This window comes from Primulina tabacum, chromosome 15, assembly GCF_025594145.1.
Source record: "Primulina tabacum isolate GXHZ01 chromosome 15, ASM2559414v2, whole genome shotgun sequence".
NCBI lineage: Eukaryota > Viridiplantae > Streptophyta > Magnoliopsida > Lamiales > Gesneriaceae > Primulina > Primulina tabacum.
This window is the reverse complement of record NC_134564.1, coordinates 1,124,703-1,144,999: the sequence shown is the minus strand read 5'-3', so window position 1 is coordinate 1,144,999 and position 20,297 is coordinate 1,124,703. Positions and strand designations below refer to the sequence as shown.

The 20,297-nt window shown below is 38.2% G+C and overlaps 1 protein-coding gene across 2 annotated transcripts; it reads left to right on the top strand.

The window, feature by feature from the left end:
- Window positions 1–167: 167 nt before the first annotated feature.
- On the top strand, window positions 168–6,189 carry LOC142526616 (uncharacterized). 2 transcript variants are annotated; one of them, XM_075631118.1, is made up of 6 exons: window positions 168–576; window positions 729–784; window positions 1,568–1,622; window positions 2,816–2,896; window positions 2,971–3,219; window positions 5,873–6,189. In XM_075631118.1, exons 1-5 carry the CDS (start codon window positions 357–359, stop codon window positions 3,198–3,200), a joined length of 642 nt encoding a protein of 213 aa, XP_075487233.1. In that variant the 5' UTR covers window positions 168–356; the 3' UTR covers window positions 3,201–3,219; window positions 5,873–6,189. The 2 variants fall into 2 exon arrangements, with proteins under 2 accessions (XP_075487233.1, XP_075487231.1); XM_075631116.1 differs by having other exon boundaries at window positions 170–576; window positions 2,971–3,189.
- Window positions 6,190–20,297: the final 14,108 nt, after the last annotated feature.

The window sequence follows — 20,297 nt, the reverse complement described above, 5'->3', positions numbered from 1 at the left end:
AAAGAAAGATTTTAATAATTTTAATTTTTTTGGAAAGTGGTTGAGATATGGTATTTAAAATAGTTATAGATAATAAAAAATATTTTTATGATATTTTGTTTATCAAATAAAAATGTATCAAATTAAAAAATATATATAGATATTTTATATATTCTCTTTTTCTGAAAGCATATTTTTATATTCTCTCGCTTACCATTTCTTGTAAACCGCCGCCAGCGAAGAAATCCCGTTGTTATAATTCCGCCCCACAACAGCTGTCGATTGTGCGAATCAACGAATTTAATTCTTCGAACCCTCTTTCGGAGACACCCACAGGAAAAGAACTCGAATTTAGTTGCAAGAATTGAAAGAGAACGATGGAAAGCGGTGGTAGCAGCAGTGGGGGTAGCCACAACGTGATACCTGAATCAGTTATGGAGGCTGTGAGGAGAACATCAAGAAACATTGAAGAGGTCGAAGCAAATCTGGAGGAGTTTTTGTCTTACTGTGATAAGGAAACCCTTTCCGATTTAGAGCCTCTCGAAAGGGCAAATGTCTTTTTGATGATTGCCAAAGCCAACACCACTCTCTTTGCTTGTATGCAGATTTTCATCCGTGTTTGTTTAAAGATTGAGCACGCATCGTTGATGTGAAGTTTCAAATTTTTTGATATCCCATTGTTTGTATTATAATGTGAGTTAATGAAACCGAATGTTTAATTATTTTTTCTTGTTTGACGTGATTTACAGTGAGGTTGAGATGCAAGGGTGTGGACCCAGATGATCATCCTATCAAAAGAGAATTTGTATGTTACATTTATCACAACCAATGTTGTACTCCTCACCCCATACACTTAACCTTTTTGGTTTATATAGTCATGGTGTTTGATTTGATGAATCTCCCTGATTTGAGGTTTTGTATGATGGTGTTTTTGTAAAATGATTTCTAATTTTCAGGTCTTCTTTTCTGTATTTGATTTGGGTTTTTATTTATTTTTCATTAGTTACTTCGGAGATAAATATGTTTCTTTTCGTTTCTTGGTACAGTCGTATGTTATAATTGTTTCCTAAGTCTTTATTTTCCTTTTTCTTGTTGGTTTCATGAGCTCCTTGGTTCTGATAGTTCTTGCTATAGGTGATATTGAAATGTGGTTGAGGAGGGATGTTCTTGTGGTTTCCTCATGCCATTGCATGTTAAATAGTTCCCTATGAGACGGGGAAGGGATATTTTTCCTCCATAGATGATTGATGCTAGCCTTTCATGTTATCTGGTATCGGTCTATCAGGGAAGGGATGGCAAAAGTTCAGTTAATTCTTGCATTCTTGATGCTCAAATAAATTATTATAGGTCTTCAAGTTGGAGTGCTTGTCTTCTTATTTGTTATTTTTTGTAGTCACATATGTGGATATGTACCGTTTCAAATTAATATATTAAAAAAATAGTGGTTGTTTTCTTGATTGATTCTGGTGTATATGAGGTTTTTTTTATCTTTGAATGCACACAATATCTGGTATCGGTCCTATTGGATAGGAAGTTGGTAATTGTTATCTTTTTTTTGTTAATTTTTTCCTGTTTGCAATGAATTTAGGAGAGATTGAGCTTGTATGAAGAGAAATTGAAGCAGTCCATGGACTTGAACAAAGGTATACATATGCTTCCTTTCATTCTCAAAGATTAGACATTAAGTAGAACTCTACTTAATTTTTTTTATTTCGTTGTGTTACTGTTTCGAAAACATAGAATTAAGGTTTTTTTATATATAAAAATTAACCGTGTTACCCTTTTCAAACACAATTGCTTATGGTATTGATCATAGTTATCAATGCAAAGATAAGGGCCTGGCACAACTAGGTGCAGGGCACAGTCGGATGCGTCCTGTATACCCTGCAGCCTGCTGCATTCCAGGGTACAGCAGTTCAAAGAGGCACGCGGCAGGCTATGCCTTTGAGGAAGGATCTTGTTGCCATAAAACATAAAGACCTTAATCATTTTGAAACCTTCTTTTTTCATCAGGACTGTAGCCCTTCCCTTTCCCATGGCAGCATGACTCAAAAAGCTTTAAAACTTCATAACCAAGAGAAAAAGGGAACCCACTTAAAAATCATTGAAAATCTCGCAATATACCTCCCCTATGTGAATATGTGAGAATGGTAAAAAATAAGCTGACAACCTAACATGAAATATGCAAGAATTGTGAGAGAGCTTTTTGAAAGAAAATGTCTTAAAAAACCAAGAGTGATTTTATGTTTTTCAATTTTTCACTCATAACTTTCGTATTTTTTAATCCTGCATGTTAATTGACAATGCACAAGAGATTAGTTAGGGTGTTGTATAGCTAAGTGAAACGAATATTTGAGAATTAATGTTGTGCATAAGATCTAAGAAGGAATATCGAATAAACTAATAAAAATTTTATTTGTATGCTTGTTGGATTTTTTATAAGTATAGCTTGGATGCCATATAATATAATTATATCCTTATATTTTAAAATATTATGTATTATTGTGCTTCTCTTTGATGACACACATCACCTCGTGCTTTGCGCCTAGGCCCCATAGCACTGTGTGCCTTAGTGCATTTCGCACTCTAAATGACTGGTTTTAAATAATAACCACTCATCTAAGAAGTCAATGGGAATTACTGTCAAGTTTTGACACCTTTATTTCCTTCATGAACGTGAAAGTTAGATTGTGTGGTATGTTATATTTCAGGTCATATTGTACGGTGAAATTGGCACTTTCATGTGCGCTATATCTGCCATTTGGGTCTTATGATGGTAGTGTTATCTATGAGAATGGCTTTACTATCCTTGTCTAACTGTCCTTTGTTTTTGCAGCACCTCTTCGACCTTCAACAACCATTAATCCGCAAGCAGCTGCCCGCTTTATTGAGCATTCATTGCCTGATCTTTCACGAGGTATATGATTTTGTTTTTACAGATATGTAGCCTTCATGTATAGGCGTCTTTTGTGCAATAAATCGATTTTGCAGAGCAGAAGCAGAGCATGAGGGAAGTAAGTCGGGGGGAGAGCCGAAGGATTAACTATTTGGAAAGAAGTATTGAAAAGAAGAGAAAATATCCGGCACCGGAGAAGCAATCTCTTCGTTCTGCAGCTCAGGAATTCCTTGAGAAAGCATCACGTGAACTACTTGGTGATAATAAAAATGTTACAAAAGGACCTTTACAGTTACGATCTGAGGATTCCGAGGGTGAGTCATAAACTCAGGATTGATCCTCTGGTAGACTTAAGTTTTTTTCTTCTGCGGTTTCGTTTGATTTTGCCCATAAATGTCCTGCATATCTTATGACGTGATTTCGCTGTCATGTGAGAGAAGTTTCTTGGTTTTATAGTTTCCTTTCACAAATTGTGGGTCGTTTGATCCCTGAAAGTGAAAATTTAACTTGATTGCTTGGTGTATGCACTCTGCGGAATTTGTGTGGGAAAGGAAAAGAAAACTAAAGAAAATTATTAGGCTTTCTTCCATATTTGATTGGTTTTCATGAATCACTATCCTATGCAAGGGTCATTGTCCCAAATGTTAAGGTAATGACTAATTATTTATTTTATGTATATTATTTTTGTATGTTCAAAATGTTCTCGAGGCATATTTTGCCATGCTTATTTGGCATCTACGTATACCATCATTTATTTGGTGTATATTTAAATTTCTCTTGAATCTCAGCAGAACTTGAATTCTTTTTAAACATTAACTTCCGTAGTTCTGTTATATTCGAATATGAGTTGTATCGTTAATTATGATCGAAATGATTTTAACGATATTATTTCATACTCATCCGTGTGAAATTTAAATTGACAATAACCATTATAAGTCTATTAAAGATTTTGAAAGAATGTCAAACATGGTTATTTTATGTATGTAAGTTCATCAATACAAGCTGATATTAACTAGTCTGCATGGCTTTTCTCTTGATTATATATATATTTTTTAAAACACAGAGAGTATATAACACGATAAATTGCAACGATGAAGCAGATAGAAAGGAAAGTAAGTAGTTAATATTTTCCCTTTAACTCCTTTTCTTCGATTTTTGCATTGCGACTTTTGTGGCAAAGTGGATCCAGCGGGAAAATGAATGCTAAAACTTTACTGAAACCAAAATGCTACCAACCTGACCACCGTAGATAGCGTCTAAAGTCTGCATAAATGTTTTCTGTAAAGTTTGAAAAGTGCAATTTCACCGAAAAGTTTGAAAAGTGTGATTTCACCGAAGGGCGAAAGATGCTAATTGACAGCGAGATTACACATGCAATAATGATTTTTATCAGTTGATAAAATATTTGGATTCATTTGATGTCAGGGTTGTATATCATGGAATTTATTGAACGTGATTCGAGTTCAAGCTCCTTTTATAGTGGTTGCCTGTTGATGTCTTAAAATAGAAAACAACAGCTATTTTTTAAAGATATTACTCTTCATATCTTTCATTGCTTAAAGTGTTGTCTGACTTTATGAAAGAAGCTACCTCTTCAGTTTACATTTGGATAGCGTCTGAGATATTAGATTCTAGTGCATTGATTATAGACTATACGAGCTGTGCTACCAACATAAAAATTCGAGTTATAATCAGAACTCTCAAAAAGTCGGTGTAGTATTCTGTCCACTTCTAACAATTTTTATTTTGATTTCATGTTTGCAACTTATAGCTTTTGTTTAGGTAATTGAGACACCACTCTCCTTGATAGTTGAACAAACCATGAACAGTGGGCCTGCTGATTGCTCCTCCACTAGTCAAGTTTTCTATTGCCATTTTTAGGTTGAGATACTTGGAAAGTCTTTAGCCCTCTATGGAATAGCAGAAGCAATTTTTCTACTCGAAAACTATTAATGATATCTATAACCTTTATTAATGATATCTATAACCTTCAGTCAGTGGTAATTAAAATGTGTTTTACTCCGTGCTTGCAAATATAGTTTTGGGTCTTAAAATATTTATTTTCCCAAAGTAAAATTACTAAAAGGATTCTTCTGAATGTATTGTCTCATCCGTGTCTACTGCTTTGCCAACTCTGTATCATTTACTCATTCTACAAGTTGCTTTTGGGATATCATAAGATTACTGATGGAATGTTTAGAAGTTCAATTTCATGATTTCTAGTGTTAGAATTATTAAGAGTGGAGTGCTCTGAAAACATGGATGTTATATGTTGAACTGGGTGTAATCATTGTCTTTTAACACTCACATAAATCTGTGTGAAAGAGAGATGGACACCTGGCTGAATAATGCATAGGATAATTTTGGGAGAGATTGGTTCTCTAGTCAGAGCTAAATGTGAAAAATTTTCAATATTTCATAACCATTTGCATCCTAAAGTGGGAGATATAACATGTGCTCTATGGTTTGATCTCTTATAGAGACTGCATAACTTGGTAGTAGTTTCCTTATTTGAACTTTCACAGGATTTTCAAAGGAAAAAACTTGAATTGCCTGGCTCATGCCTTGACGTTGATGCAACTTTCTTTCGCAGTATTTATCTGTAAAATCCTCGTAAAAATATAAATCCTTCTTTTTCACCCTCTTTACTTCTACTACTATCCTCGTCCTATGTCTTTGCTACTGTTTGAACTCAGATACAAAATGAATGATTCCACTATTTCAACAAGTGTTATGTTATTTTTTGAATGATTGGGTTGTGAGAATAGCATACAATTTTGCGGTTGCTACACTATTGAAAATGGGGAACCTCAATCACTCGGTGGATATTTGTTTTTGTTGCTTTTATGTTAATAGCAGCTTTCATAACATGAAACCTTCACATTATTTGATGTGTAGATCTGTCGCTCATCATCCACTGATCCTAATCCCCTCTTACCATTCTTTGATTGTTATTTTGTATTGCTCTAGCTCTTCTGACTACATCTCTCCTTGTAGGTTCACAGCTTTAACATTGCCGGTTTTCGTTTGTGAAATTCATGGCCGTTTTATTTAGTAACTTCGTATTCCCCTGCACTCTCAAACATCAGAAGACATCAATCTTTCTTAGACGGAACGTGATTCTCAATTATTTTTGCGTGCATCACAGCCAGTGCTGATGACACTTGCAGTTATTTAATGTACTTTATTGGTATGCTTCTTGTATTTGATCAATATTCAGTTTCTATCTTTCTCATATAAGATTGACTAGTATTGTAGATACTTTATCTGTTATGACTTAAAGATGCGATCATATTTGGCATCTTTTTATAGAACTATATTTGCCATCTTAATTTTCTGATTTTACTTCACTGTTAATTTCTTTTAAAAGGATGGAATTTTTACTGTTTTTATGACTAAGGAAAAAAGACCTGTTTTTTGTTACTAACCGTTAACTTTGTTTTCGAACCAGTATCATATTGCAAGCAAAATTAAATTTTGCGCACACGAATATACATGTTTGTCACAATGTATTTTCGGACTTAAAAATGTTGAAGCATTTCTATAAAAAAATTATGGTATAATTGTCAAGCTGAAGGTGATTTCAATACCAACAAAAAGACTCTCCTTGGATGAGTATTTTTAAAGTGTTTTATTAAAAAAATTCACTTTTATTTTTTTCAAATGAAAATTTATTTCAATAATATATTGTGTGTTTTAGGTGGAGAAGATATTTTTCACAATTGTACTTGAATTCGAAGGTTGTCCTAAATTTGAAACTTTTATATCAAATATATATATATATATATATTGCACCAGGATTCTGTATAATAAACTAAATATTTTACCTCTTTGATCGGAGTGCCTTCGAATTATATCCATCGAGTTTCACAGACTGCTCCTCACAGCTTAACCACATAGTCGCAACATATGGTTCCCAATGTAGATTCCTTTAAAAATACTTAGCATAACCATGTTTCATTTTTTACCTAATGGTGTATAGTGAGTTTAATTTTTGAAAATAATACGTGAGAGAGACAATAAACATTAGTTCTTTTATTCAAACATACAATATATTATTACATAGTAACCTTTTATAGAGGTGAAAAAACTTGTTTAGCTACACATAAAATGAAAATATAACAATTTTTTTTTTGAAAAAAATGAAGAGGTTGAATGATTCTGTCTTGATATATATTGAAGTCATGGTGGATTTGAAATCCGGATTTCAAACTTGTAAATTATATTGTCAGTTGTGGCCGACATCTTTTTAGTTGGTATACCACTACGTAGTGATTTATCATATTGTGGTCGTTGAATAGTCCATCCTCCATTAATGGTGTAGAGCTCAAAATCAATACACGTAAAACCCATGCATTTATTTAATTATTAAAAGCATTTATTTAAGTTTAAAATGAGTTTTTGCCATGCATGACTTATTTAAATGCATTATTTTAAATTATTTAAGTTTAGGTGATACACGTTAAATTGTTTTTTGAGTTTCATGTTTCAGACGATTATTCGATGCAGGATCGATGAGAAGAGACCGGTGACGATTATTGGCAATTATAAAATGTGGTATTTTATTTTAAGTTGAGTTTGGGGCATTTTAAATAAATTATTATGTTTTTAACATTTTTCGAGTCTAATTGATTTATTTAGAGAGCTTAGAATTTTAAAACTTTTAAAGTTGACTTTGTGCGATTTATTTTTGTTAGAAAGAGAATTTTAGAAAAAATTAGTGTGAGTTAACTTTTGTTAGCATTTTAATTAGTTAAATTAGCACTAAATACTCCTAATTTAAAACACACACACGTTTCACACACTCACACACACTTACACGTTTTTACACACACCAAAACACACAACACACACCTACACACTCTTATTTCAGATTTTTAAAAAGTTAAAACCTAGGGTTCTTGAGAAACTCAGCAGCCGCCCCTCCCTTCAAAGAATTTCAGCAATTTTCGGTGAATTTTATTGCAAGAAAACCGTCCCACAAGCGTCCCGGATCAACCTCGCATCTTTTCCCGCGTCGGTGTCGTCGTATCGGTATTTTTAATCATCAAAGACACATATATTCTGTTATTGCTGCATCGATCTCGTTATATTATGCGTTGTGTTGTTATTTATACGTAAAAATACATGTGTGAGGTGTAGAAGTTTGAGCAATGATGTTTGTATCAATTTTGAAGAAGTTTTAGATCTCAAATCTCGTTTTTGTTGTCATTTTTAAAACTGCGATTTTTCGGTCAGTGATTCTGGGAAAACTTTCAACATGAAAATTGTAGAACTTTTTGATACCTTCGATTTGACAGTAAATTAAAAATATTTGGATAAAAATTGGGTGAGTTATGGCATTTTTTGTGAGACTGCTCAAACTACGTTTTTCCTAAAATTATGATATTGATGCGCCTTGAAGTTTTATTGTTGCAGGCTTCGTTGGGAACGTTGGGTGACTGCTACTGCGTGTAAGCATGGTGAGTATGATGTGGGGTTGATGATTGGTGTTTCATCTCGAGTCGATAGGCACTTGATTACAATTGAAGTCGTAGAAAGTATTTTGGGTGTCAAAATTCACGTTTACGGATTTTTGTTGCGTAGTTGTCATGTGTCGTTGTTTTGGGGACATTTGTTTGAGTTGAATCCACGTCATAGCGTCCTAAGATGAGTCTCGTTGCATCGGTTCGAGTCGTTTAAGCATGACTTTTAAAATTGCATAAAAAATGTGTTATTTTGGGTTGCTTGTGCGCAGGATTAGCGCCGCAGCGCTCGCCAGGGAGCGCCGCAGCGCCCGTTCTGCGCAAGCCAGGCGCCGCGGCCTTGCCCTTGTGGCGCCGCAGCGCTTGGCCTTCGGAAATGCTAGCGCCTAGCACTGTCCAGCGCCTAGGCGCTCGTCTATGACTTTTTAAATCACTATTTTAGGCTCATGTCTTTTATGTTTTGAGAAATGTTCACACATCATTTTAGGATTTGTTTCGGGGGTTGATGTCATGGTTTAGTACAACGATTAAAAGAGGTCAAGTCCCGAGCAATTTAGAACGTCATAAGAAAATTGCCATTTTGGGTGGTGAGCACCATCATTATGTCTAAGTATGGAAATTAAGTGCTTGAACTCTTGTAGTATATTGCAGCAGCGGTCCCAAACGATACCCAACGAATCCCTCAACGTCAAGTAAGTATGTTGACGTGCAATAAAATATTTTCAAGTTTTTGAGGTATGCTAAATATCTTGTGACCAATTTATGTATGAGGTTGGAAAGTGTTAAATCATGAACGGGGACCAACCCACCCCGTTAAAGCATGAACGAGTTTAGATCAGGATTGGAAAGCGTTAAAGCATGAACGGGGACCAATCCACCCGTTAAAACATGAAAGGGGATCTCATGTACGTGACAGTGGATTCGTCCCTGTCAGCCAAGTACTGTGGTTTAGTCTGATCCGGCGATTTATGTTACGGGTCACTTGCTTTGAAACATGCATTTACGCAAAATGATGAAGTTATGTATGTTCAAGTATGCAAACATGTTTAAGAAAAGTTTTATGTTTATGGCACGTCTACGTATGTACGTATGTAAGTTCAAGTTTAAGTGCAAGTTCAAGTTTCAAGTTATGTATGCTCTATCTTAAAGTTGTATGTGGTTTTATTATGTAATACTTGTTACTCACAGTTTATACGTGTTGAGTCTTTAGACTCACTAGACTTGATCGATGCAGGTGAGGACGATTTTGAGGAGAATAAGGGTGGGGACCAAGGAGCAGGCTTGGACTGAGCAGGAGGCTAGACCCGAGGACCGCCCATGTTTTAATGATATTTGAAATGTTTAAATACTCTGATTTTATGTTACTGTTTGAGGTTCGAGCAAATATTTTTGGTAGACATTATTTTGAGAATTTGTTCTGTTGCAACAATTTTTGAGGATGAACAGTTGTTTTATCAAATTTTGAAGGTTCACGAATTATTTAAGAAAATTTTTAATTTTTCCGCAAATTTTAAGTAGTGAAAAGTACGGTACGTTACAGTTGGTATCAGAGCGGTGTTCTTTTAAAGGGTTACGCCTATTGCCAGTCGCAAGAAGCTCACTAAGTCACACATCAAGTCTGTAAGTTTTAAAGTTTTAAATTTATGTTATGTAGTAAGCATGAAGTTCTGATTTCAGCATGTGCATAATTTTAAGTTCAAGTACGTGCATCTTATATTATTGATATCATGATCCATGCATATGGGGTTTAGGTGTTGGGTAAATTGTTGGAACAGTATGCCTCCTAGACGCATAATTAACCGGGAAGCTAGGGAGGAAGACAGAGAGGCTCGAGAGGAGGGGAGAGACGCTCCACCTCCTCCACCGCCGGATATGCAAGCTCAGATGCTTGCAGGTATGACGCAATTCTTCGCACAGTTTGCGGGGAACCAGTCTGCGAAAATACAGAAGCAAGGCCCAGACCAGAAGCATTATACGAGAGGTTCAGACGTATGAGCCCAAAGGAGTTTTCGGGGACCACTGAACCGATGATAGCAGAGGGATGGATTAAGTCCATCGAGGTAATCTTCGATTTTATGGAACTGACCGATGCAGATAGGGTCAGGTGTGCCACGTTCCTTCTGACAGGGGACGCCAGATTATGGTGGGAGAGTGCGTCAGTGGCAGTCAACTTGCAGGTGTTGCCTTGGAATGGTTTCTAGGAGGTATTCTACTCCAAGTACTTCACTGAAGAAGTACGATCCATACTGTCCAGGGAATTCATGACGTTGCGTCAGGGGGATAGCAGCGTGGCGGAGTTCGTGAGGAAGTTCGAGAGGGGGTGTCACTTTGTGCCCATGATAGCTAATGATGCCCAGGGGAAGCTGAGGCATTTCATGGATGGGTTGCGGCCGATCTTGCGCCGTGATGTCAGGATTGCTGGACCTACTACCTATGCCGTGGCAGTATCTAGAGCCTTGGCGGCAGAACAAGACCAGAGAGATATTGAGGTTGATAGGCAGGGCAAGAGGCCCTATCAGGCACCTTAGCAGCAGCAGCATCAACGACCTTAGTTTAAGAGGCCGTTCCAAGGGTAGCCAGGGAAGAAGCCCTATCAGGGACCGCCAAAGGGCAAGGGTCCAATTCAACAGCAGAGGGCGCCTCAGAAACCCGGTGAATTCCCAGTGTGCCCTAAGTGCAACCGCCAGCACCCGGGGCAATGTTTATACGGGTCAGGCAAGTGCTTTAAATGCGGGGCAAGTGACCACATGCTGAAGGAGTGCCCGCTAGTAGAGGCAGCCAACTCAGGGCAGAGTGTTCGCCATGCATGCACAGGAGACAAACCCAGACACTACACTGCTGACGGGTAATTTATTTAATTCCGTACAGTATTAAATTTTCGCCTTGCATGTTTATTTGAATTGGGATGATTAGGATGCTAGATGGAATTTTTGGTGTCTTTTGTTGCATAAGACCACTATTAGAATTTTGGGATATAAGTTGCATGGTGCTAACGTCTCTCAGGAAATATTTTCATCAAGAGATTAGCTACGAAGGCCCTGATAGACTCAGAAGCTACTCACTCCTTTATCTCGGAGACATTCGCTATTCATTTAGACATCAAGTCTATAGACCTTGACATGAACTACTCGGTGACAGTCCCATCAGGGGAAGAATTGTTAGCTACCAGCGTGGTCAGAGATATTGATCTAGAGCTGCAGGGCCACCTAGTATATGCCGACTTGATAGTGTTGCCAATGCCAGAGTTTGATATCATTCTGGGTATGGACTGGCTGACGAAGAACCGAGTCCTAATTGATTTTCAGAAGAGGTCAGTATTGGTTAGACCTTTGGGTATGAAGCAGTTTCTCTTCGAGCCAGCTAGATGGAGGAGTTTTCCTTGCATCATCTCTTGCATGCAGGCGCGAAAACTTATTTCCAAGGGGTGTCAGGCTTTCTTGACCAGCATCATTTCAACACCTGACATACCCACTCCATTATTATCAGATGTGCCAATAGTCAGAGAGTTCCAAGACATCTTTCCTGATGACGTCACAGGTCTTCCACCGGATAGAGAGGTGGAGTTTGCGATTGATCTCATGCCAGGCTCTGTGCCAATCTCCAAGGCACCGTACCGTTTAGCTCCAGCTGAGATGCTAGAACTCAAACAGCAGATTCGGGAGCTCCTTGACAAGGAATTTATCTGCCCTAGTTTCTCACCGTGGGGCGCACCAGTACTCTTCGTAAAGAAGAAGGATGGGAGCATGAGACTGTGCATCGATTACCGAGAATTGAACAAGGAAATGATCAAGAATAAATACCAATTATCAAGGATCGAGGACTTGTTCGACCAGTTGCAGGGAGATTCAGTGTTCTCTAAAATAGATCTTCGATCAGGGTATCACCAGCTGAAGGTGAAGGACGCAGATGTTCACAAAACAGCCTTCAGGACCAGGCATGGGCATTACGAGTTCTTAGTGATGCCTTTTGGATTGACGAACGCTCCAGCAATTTTCATGGACCTCATGAACCGAGTATTTCAGCCTTACCTTGATCAGTTTGTCATAGTATTTATTGACGACATTCTCATCTACTCGAAGAGCCAGGAGGAGCATAGCAGCTTTTGAGGACAATTTTGCAGGTTTTGCAGAGTCGCAAGTTATTTGCGAAGTTCAGTAAGTGTGAATTCTGGTTAGAAAATGTAGCCTTTTGGGGCACATAGTGTCAAGCAGCGGGATTGAGGTGGATCCAGCCAAGGTAGCAGCCGTTAAGGAATGGGCTGAACCGAAGAATGCTTCAGAGATCCGCAGTTTCTTAGGCTTGGCCGGTTACTACCGCAAGTTCATTCAGGGGTTTTCTTCGATAGCAATGCCACTCACTTCACTGACCAAAAAGAATGCTAAGTTCGTGTGGAGTGGCGAGTGTCAGAAGAGCTTTGATACTTTGAAGCAAACTCTCATTTCAGCGCCAGTGTTAGCCATGCCTTCTGGGCAAGGAGATTTTGTGCTATACACCGATGCATATAAGCTCGGGTTAGGCGTAGTATTGATGCAGCATGGTCGGGTGATAGCTTATGCTTCCAGACAATTGAAGGTGCATGAGAAGAAATATCCAACTCATGATTTAGAATTAGCCGCCGTTGTCTTTGCATTGAAGATTTGGAGACACTACTTGTACGACGAGAAATGCTAGATATTTACCGATCACAAGAGTCTCAAGTATTTCTTCACGCAGAAAGAGCTGAATATGAGACAGAGACGATGGATGGAATTGGTAAAAGACTATGATTGCGAGATTAGCTACCATCCAGGGAAGGCTAATGTTGTCGCAGACGCCTTGAGCAGAAAAGTGGCAGTTGTAGCACAGTTTTCAGTGCAGAGATCTCTTCAGTCTAAGATTCAGAGGTTTGGCTTAGAGGTTTATCCCAAGGGCAGAGCCCCCAGACTATCTAATCTGACAGTCAAGTCTGATTTGCTAGACCGAATCCACAGAGGTCAGTCTTCAGATGAGCAGTTATTGAAATGGAGACTTAAGGATGAGGCCAAGTGCAGTGTTCTCTACACAGTTTCAGATGATGTTGTGAGGTACAGAGGTAGAATGTGGGTGCCTAGTGTTGATTCGATCAGAGAAGATATTCTGATAGAGGCACATGCATCTCCGTATTCAATCCACCCAGAAGGCACCAAAATGTACAAGGACTTGAAGATTTTGTATTGGTGGCCAGGGATGAAGCGAGACATTCGCAGATTCGTGTCTGAATGCCTCACTTGTCAGCAGGTGAAGGCAGAACATCAGAGGCCAGCAGGAATGCATAAGCCACTCCCTATTCCCGAGTGGAAATGAGAGAATATTACAATGGACTTTGTGGTTGGTTTGCCGAGATCAGTCAGAGGATTCAATGCCATTTGGGTTATAGTGGACCGACTCACTAAGTCAGCACATTTCCTGTCAGTGAAGACGACTTTCTCCATGACGCAGTATGCGGAGCTTTATATCAGGGAGATAGTTCGGTTGCATGGGATCCCAGTTTCTATTGTGTCCGACAGGGACCCGAGGTTCACATCGTCCTTTTGGAAGAGTTTGCATGCAGCCATGGGGACGAAGTTGCTATTCAGTACAGCTTTTCACCCGCAGACAGATGGCCAGTATGAGCGAGTGATTCAGATTTTGGAGGATTTATTGCGAGCATGTATGATTGATTTCCAGGGGACTTGGGGATCTAAACTACCTCTAGTGGAGTTCACATACAACAATAGTTTTCAATCATCCATTGGTATAGCTCCCTACGAGGCATTGTATGGGAGGAAGTGCAGATCGCCGATTCACTGGGATGAGGTTGGTAAAAGAGCAGAACTTGGTCCGGAGATAGTTCAGCAGACTGGAGATGTGGTGGTCAAGATTCGAGACAGAATGAAGACCGCCCAGAGTCGCCAAAAGAGCTATGCCGATAAAACGAGAAGAGATCTAAAGTTTACCGTAGGTGATCACGTTTTTATAAAGATAGCACCTATGAAGGGTGTTATGAGATTTGGGAAAAGAGGCAAGCTGAGTCCGAGGTTCATTGGACCGTTCGAAATTCTTGACAGAGTTGGGACACTAGCTTATCGTGTAGCCCTACCACCGAATTTGGCCGGGGTACACAATGCGTTCCATGTCTCGATGCTGAGGAAGTACCTAGCTAATCCTTCGCATGTTTTGAGTTATGAGCCGTTGCAGCTTACTCCGGATCTGTCATATGAGGAAAGATCCGCCCAAATCCTAGACAGACAGGAGCGCAGACTTTGGAGTAAGGTGACCAAGTTGGTCAAGGTTCAGTGGTTGAACCAATCAGTGGAAGAGGCTACTTGGGAAGCCGAAGCAGACATGAGAATTCGCTACCCGGAGTTGTTTGGTAAGATTTAATTTTGAGGACGAAATTTATATAAGTGGGGGAGGAACTGTAGAGCCCAAAATCAATACACGTAAAACTCATGCATTTATTTAATTATTAAAAGCATTTATTTAAGTTTAAAATGAGTTTTTGCCATGCATGACTTATTTAAATGTATTATTTTAAATTATTTAAGTTTAGGTGATGCACGTTAAATTGTTTTTCGAGTTTCATGTTTCAGGCGATTATACGATGCGAGATCGAGAAGAAGAGACCAGTGATGATTTTTGGCAATTATAAAATGTGATATTTTATTTTAAGTTGAGTTTGAGGCATTTTAAATAAATTATTATGTTTTTAACATTTTTCAAGTCTAATTGATTTATTTAGAGAGCTTAGAATTTTAAAACTTTTAAAGTTGACTTTGTGCAATTTATTTTTGTTAGAAATGAGAATTTTAGAAAAAAATTAGTGTGAGTTAACTTCTGATAGCATTTTTGTGGGGACCCGGACGCTAATCATGTTCTTAATCATCATTGGGACTAATTAATCAATTATAAAATAAGGTCTAAATTTTTTTTTTTAAATGCGGAACGTAGTGAAATAAAACATATATATACATCTCAGTATAAAAGTACAAGTCTTGTACTACATACATTGATTCAACTAAGGTTTAACAGCTAATATCAAGTGTCCAACCCTATCTCTAATCCAAGTCCGGAGCCTCCACTCTAATCACGATCTCTCTTCATCTTCTCAACCCTGAACCTGTCTCACATGTTGTCATGCACACATACAAAACAAGACAACAGCCGGATAACTCCGGTGAGAATAAATCTCAATATAAACAATGTAAACATGCAATCATATAAAAACATATACAAAAGCATATAACATATATCATTCACATGCAGCCAATCAACAAACATGTATGACATCAAAACTGTAAATCAACTAGTCGTATCAGACTTGACTCAAACAATGCGTCGTCTCAGACTCGACTCATTCCTAATCTAGGGATCCCGGTTTTGAATATTGAGAATTATATCGAATCTCAGTCGATAGGAATGACTCAACCCTAAACGGCATCGATATAATTCCTATATTCAGTGTCTGGGCGAAACAGCCACAGAATTGACGAATCAGTCAAGGATTAAGCGAATCAGCCAATAACTAGACGAATCAGCCAGTAATTAAGCGAATCGGCCAAAGTTTAGACGAATCGGTCAATAACTAGACGAATCAGCCAGTAATTAAGCGAATCAGTCAAAGTTTAGACGAATCGGTCAATAACTAGACGAATCAGCCAATAACCAGACGAATCAGCCGGTGACTAGGCGAATCAGCCAATGACTAGCGAATCAGCAGTCAATACATGCATACAGTAACTAGGCGAATCAGCCGATAACTAGCGAATCAGTAGTCAATACATGCAGTGGCTATAAATCAATAGACTACAAACATCAATCTCATCAATTACAAATATCAATGCAATAAACTAAGTATGTGATTTAGGGAAACTCGAGTCAAACCTCACTCGAGTTGTGCAATCCCAACTCAACATTAATTTATACATTTCTTTCTGATACTCTGACTCTGTCGAAGTCTCGAACTCAAAGCCTGTCAATACTCAGTCTGACAATAACAATATCGAGGGTACGGTATCAATACACCACTCAAACAACACTGGATATAATCAGAATTAAATCAAATTCTGTTTCAACAATATAACGTCATAGTCTCAGTATACCCAGCAATATCATCTCAGTCAGATATCAATTCTAACATCTCATAATCGGTAACAATTCAATTCTAATATCAAATCGATTCCAAAACAACTCCGAAAATCATAACAATTCCATATGGTATTTATTCTTCAGTCCGGTTTCGATTATACGATGTCTAACATGACCAGAACATCATATAAGAATCATATCAGATTCTGACAATACCATAATTTCAAATCATATCAAAACGTAGTAAAACTTACGTCTAGTTGTAGCCGACGTTGATAGGAACTCAATACCGAAGTCGGATTCAAAATCGGACGGGCGGATTTCTCACAAAAGGCGTAAGGATTTTCGGAGCTTCTCTGAATCTTCTCTTTCTTCGTTTCTCCCTCCGTTTTTCTTGCGCGACATCAACCGGCGCGTATGCGCGAGACCTTAAGTCTCGGCGCGTGTCTTCCCAACTGCTGGCGCATATGCGCGACACATTTCCGCGCATATGCGCCCAACTCTCTGGACTCGGCATTCCTGAATACACCTGCTCGCGCGCGCATATGCGCGAGGGCTACTGTTCCTCGCACATTTTCATGCATTATCTTGTCTTTCCCGGTCCGATCCTTCCCGTCTATAAACATATCAATTATCCCCCAAATCATTTCAGATCACGGTAATCGAATTCTCGGGCCTTACAATTTTAATAAGTTAAATTAGCACTAAATACTCCTAATTTAAAACACACACACACACGTTTCACACACTCACACACACTTACACATTTTTACACACACCAAAACATACAACACACAACACACACTCTTATTTCAGATTTTTAAAAAGTCACAACCTAGGGTTCTTGAGAAACTCAGCAACCGCCCCTCCCTTCAAAAAATTTCAGCAATTTTCGGTGAATTTTATTGCAAGAAAACCGTCCCACAAGCGTCCCGGATCAACCTCGCATCTTTTCCCGCGTCGGTGTCGTCATATCGGTATTTTTAATCATCAAAGGCATGTATATTCTGTTATTGCTGCATCGATCTCGTTATATTATGCGTTGTGTTGTTATTTATGCGTAAAAATATATGTGTGAGGTGTGGAAGTTTGAGCGATGATGTTTGGATCAATTTTGAAAAAGTTTTAGATCTCAAATCTCGGTTTTGCTGTCATTTTTAAAACTGTGATTTTTCGGTCGTGATTCTGAGAAAAATTTCAAGATGAAAATTTTAGAACTTTTTGATACCTTCGATTTGACAATAAATTCAAAATATTTGGATAAAAATTGGGTGAGTTATGGCGTTTTTCGTCAGACTGCTCAAACTGCATTTTTCCTAAAATTATGATATTGATGCGCCTTGAAGTTTTATTGTTGAAGGCTTTGTTGGGAACGTTGGGTGACTGCTGCTGCGTGTAAGCATGGTGAGTATGATGTGGGGTTGATGATTGGTGTTTAATCTCGAGTCGATAGGCACTTGATTACAATTGAAGTCGTAGAAAGTATTTTGGGTGTCAAAATTCATGTTTACGGATTTTTGTTGCGTAGTTGTCGTGTGTCGTTGTTTTGGGGACATTTGTTTGAGTTGAATCCACGTCATAGCGTCCTAAGATGAGTCTCGTTGCATCGGTTCGAGTCGTTTAAGCATGACTTTTAAAATTGCATCAAAAATGTGTTATTTTGGGTTGCTTGTGCGCAGGATTAGCGCGCAAGCCAGGCGCCGCGGCCTTGCCCTTGTGGCGCCGAAGCGCTTGGCCTTTGGCAATGCTAGCGCCGCGGCGCGCTAGGCAGTGCCGCAGCGCAGCACTGTCCAGCGATCGTCCATGACTTTTTAAATCACTATTTTAGGCTCATGTCTTTTATGTTTTGAGGAATGTTCACGCATCATTTTAGGATTTGTTTCGAGGGTTGATGTCATGGTTTAGTACAACGATTAAAGGAGGTCAAGTCCCGAGCAATTTAGAATGTCATAAGAAAATTGCCATTTTGGGTGGTGAGCACGATCATTATGTCTAAGTATGAAAATTAAGTGCTTGAACTCTTGTGGTATGTTGCAGCAGCGGTCCCAATCAAGACCCAACGAATCCTTCAACGCCAAGTAAGTATGTTGACGTGCAAGAAAATATTTTCAAGTTTTTGAGGTATGCTAAATGTCTTGTGACCAATTTATGTATGGGGTTGGAAAGCGTTAAATCATGAACGGGGACCAACCCACCCCGTTAAAGCATGAACGGATTTAGATCAGGATTGGAAAGTGTTAAAGCATGAACGAGTTTAGATCAGGATTGGAAAGCGTTAAAGCATGAACGGGGACCAATCCACCCGTTAAAGCATGAACGGAGATCTCATGTATGTGGCAGTGGATTTGTCCCTGTCAGCCCAGTATTGTGGTTTAGTCTGATCAGGCGATTTATGTTATGGGTCACTTGCTTTGAAACATGCCTCTACGCAAAATGATGAAGTTATGTATGTTCAAGTATGCAAGCATGTTTAAGAAAAGTTTTATGTTTATGGCACTACGTATGTACGTATGTAAGTTCAAGTTTAAGTGCAAGTTCAAGTTTCAAGTTATGTATGCTCTATCTTAAAGTTGTATGTAGTTTTATTATGTAGTACTTGTTACTCTCAGTTTATACGTGTTGAGTTTTTAGACTCACTAGACTTGATCGATGCAGGTGAGGACGATTTCGAGGAGACTAGGGGTGGGGACCAAGGAGCAGGCTTGGACTAAGCAGGAGGCTAGACCCGAGGACCGCCCATGTTTTAATGATATTTGAAATGTTTAAATACTCTGATTTTATGTTATTGTTTGAGGTTCGAGCAAATACTTTTGGTAGACATTATTTTGAGACTTTGTTCTATTGCAACAATTTTTGAGGATGAACAGTTGTTTTATCAAATTTTGAAGGTTCACGAATTATTTAAGAAAATTTTTAATTTTTCCGCAAATTTTAAGTAGTAAAAAGTACGGTACGTTACAAATGAAGTGGTTGATCACATGTCTTCTTTACCTTTTTTTAGAGAATCTTTTGTTTTAATATGGTCCCCCGGGAAAACATGACTTGTGTAGATCTTCACCACTTAGATTTATCTCTGGATTATGCTTTCGGTCATATTTGGAACGAAAACCTTTCTCGGATTTTGGTTCTTTCTAGTTTGGGCATTCTGGACAGATTTCTTCTGACTATCTTCCCACATGAGTCATATTGTAAAATTTTCGACGAGTTTATTTAATCACCGACAACTTGTTATTTCACATAATATTTCTTTTCTTTTATTTTCAAATATTTCTTATGCAAAGCTTGTAGTTTTTCATGTCGTAGTATTTAACAAAAAAGATCCATATACATAATTTGTTAGATTAAATGGAAACTCGGCTTTGTACATCTTTGTGAGACAGACCCATAATCATCATGCTCGTCTGGTGGAGATGCCGTCTTCAGTGAGTCATGAAACAGGAGGTGTTTCACCATCCATGGATCTTTGATGAACTTTTGAATGTTCATCTTTTGAACTTAATCAAGTGAAAGGATTCATGTGAGCCTTTTCCGGCTGGTTCTGGTGATGTACTAAAAAAGTAAAGCTCCGAAATATCTCATCTTGACAAATAATCATTATTTGTCCATGTTTCATGAAAAATTTACTTGATCCAATTTACTGAGGCAAGAGCCCTAAATTCATACCATGATTTTATCTCATTGTGATAAGAATTTGGTTTCATCAATATTCTATGATACTTTCCTGCTACATCAACTCGGATTATGGCTGGATTGATGCATATTTTTGCTCTCAATTTCTCTCAGTTATGTTGATATACCTGAAATGGATAAACTATAAGCTTGTTAGTACCAAACTTATATTTTTCTTTGTCAGTTTGAGGTCTAAGGTTAAT

Bases quoted from the DNA above. Each gene is read 5' to 3' on its own strand.
- LOC142526616 (XM_075631116.1), top strand. From the start codon at position 357: ATGGAAAGCGGTGGTAGCAGCAGTGGGGGTAGCCACAACGTGATACCT. The intron at 785-1,567 runs GTATGTTACATT...CAATGAATTTAG, and splicing joins ATCCTATCAAAAGAGAATTT to GAGAGATTGAGCTTGTATGA. The intron at 2,897-2,970 runs GTATATGATTTT...TCGATTTTGCAG, and splicing joins ATTGCCTGATCTTTCACGAG to AGCAGAAGCAGAGCATGAGG.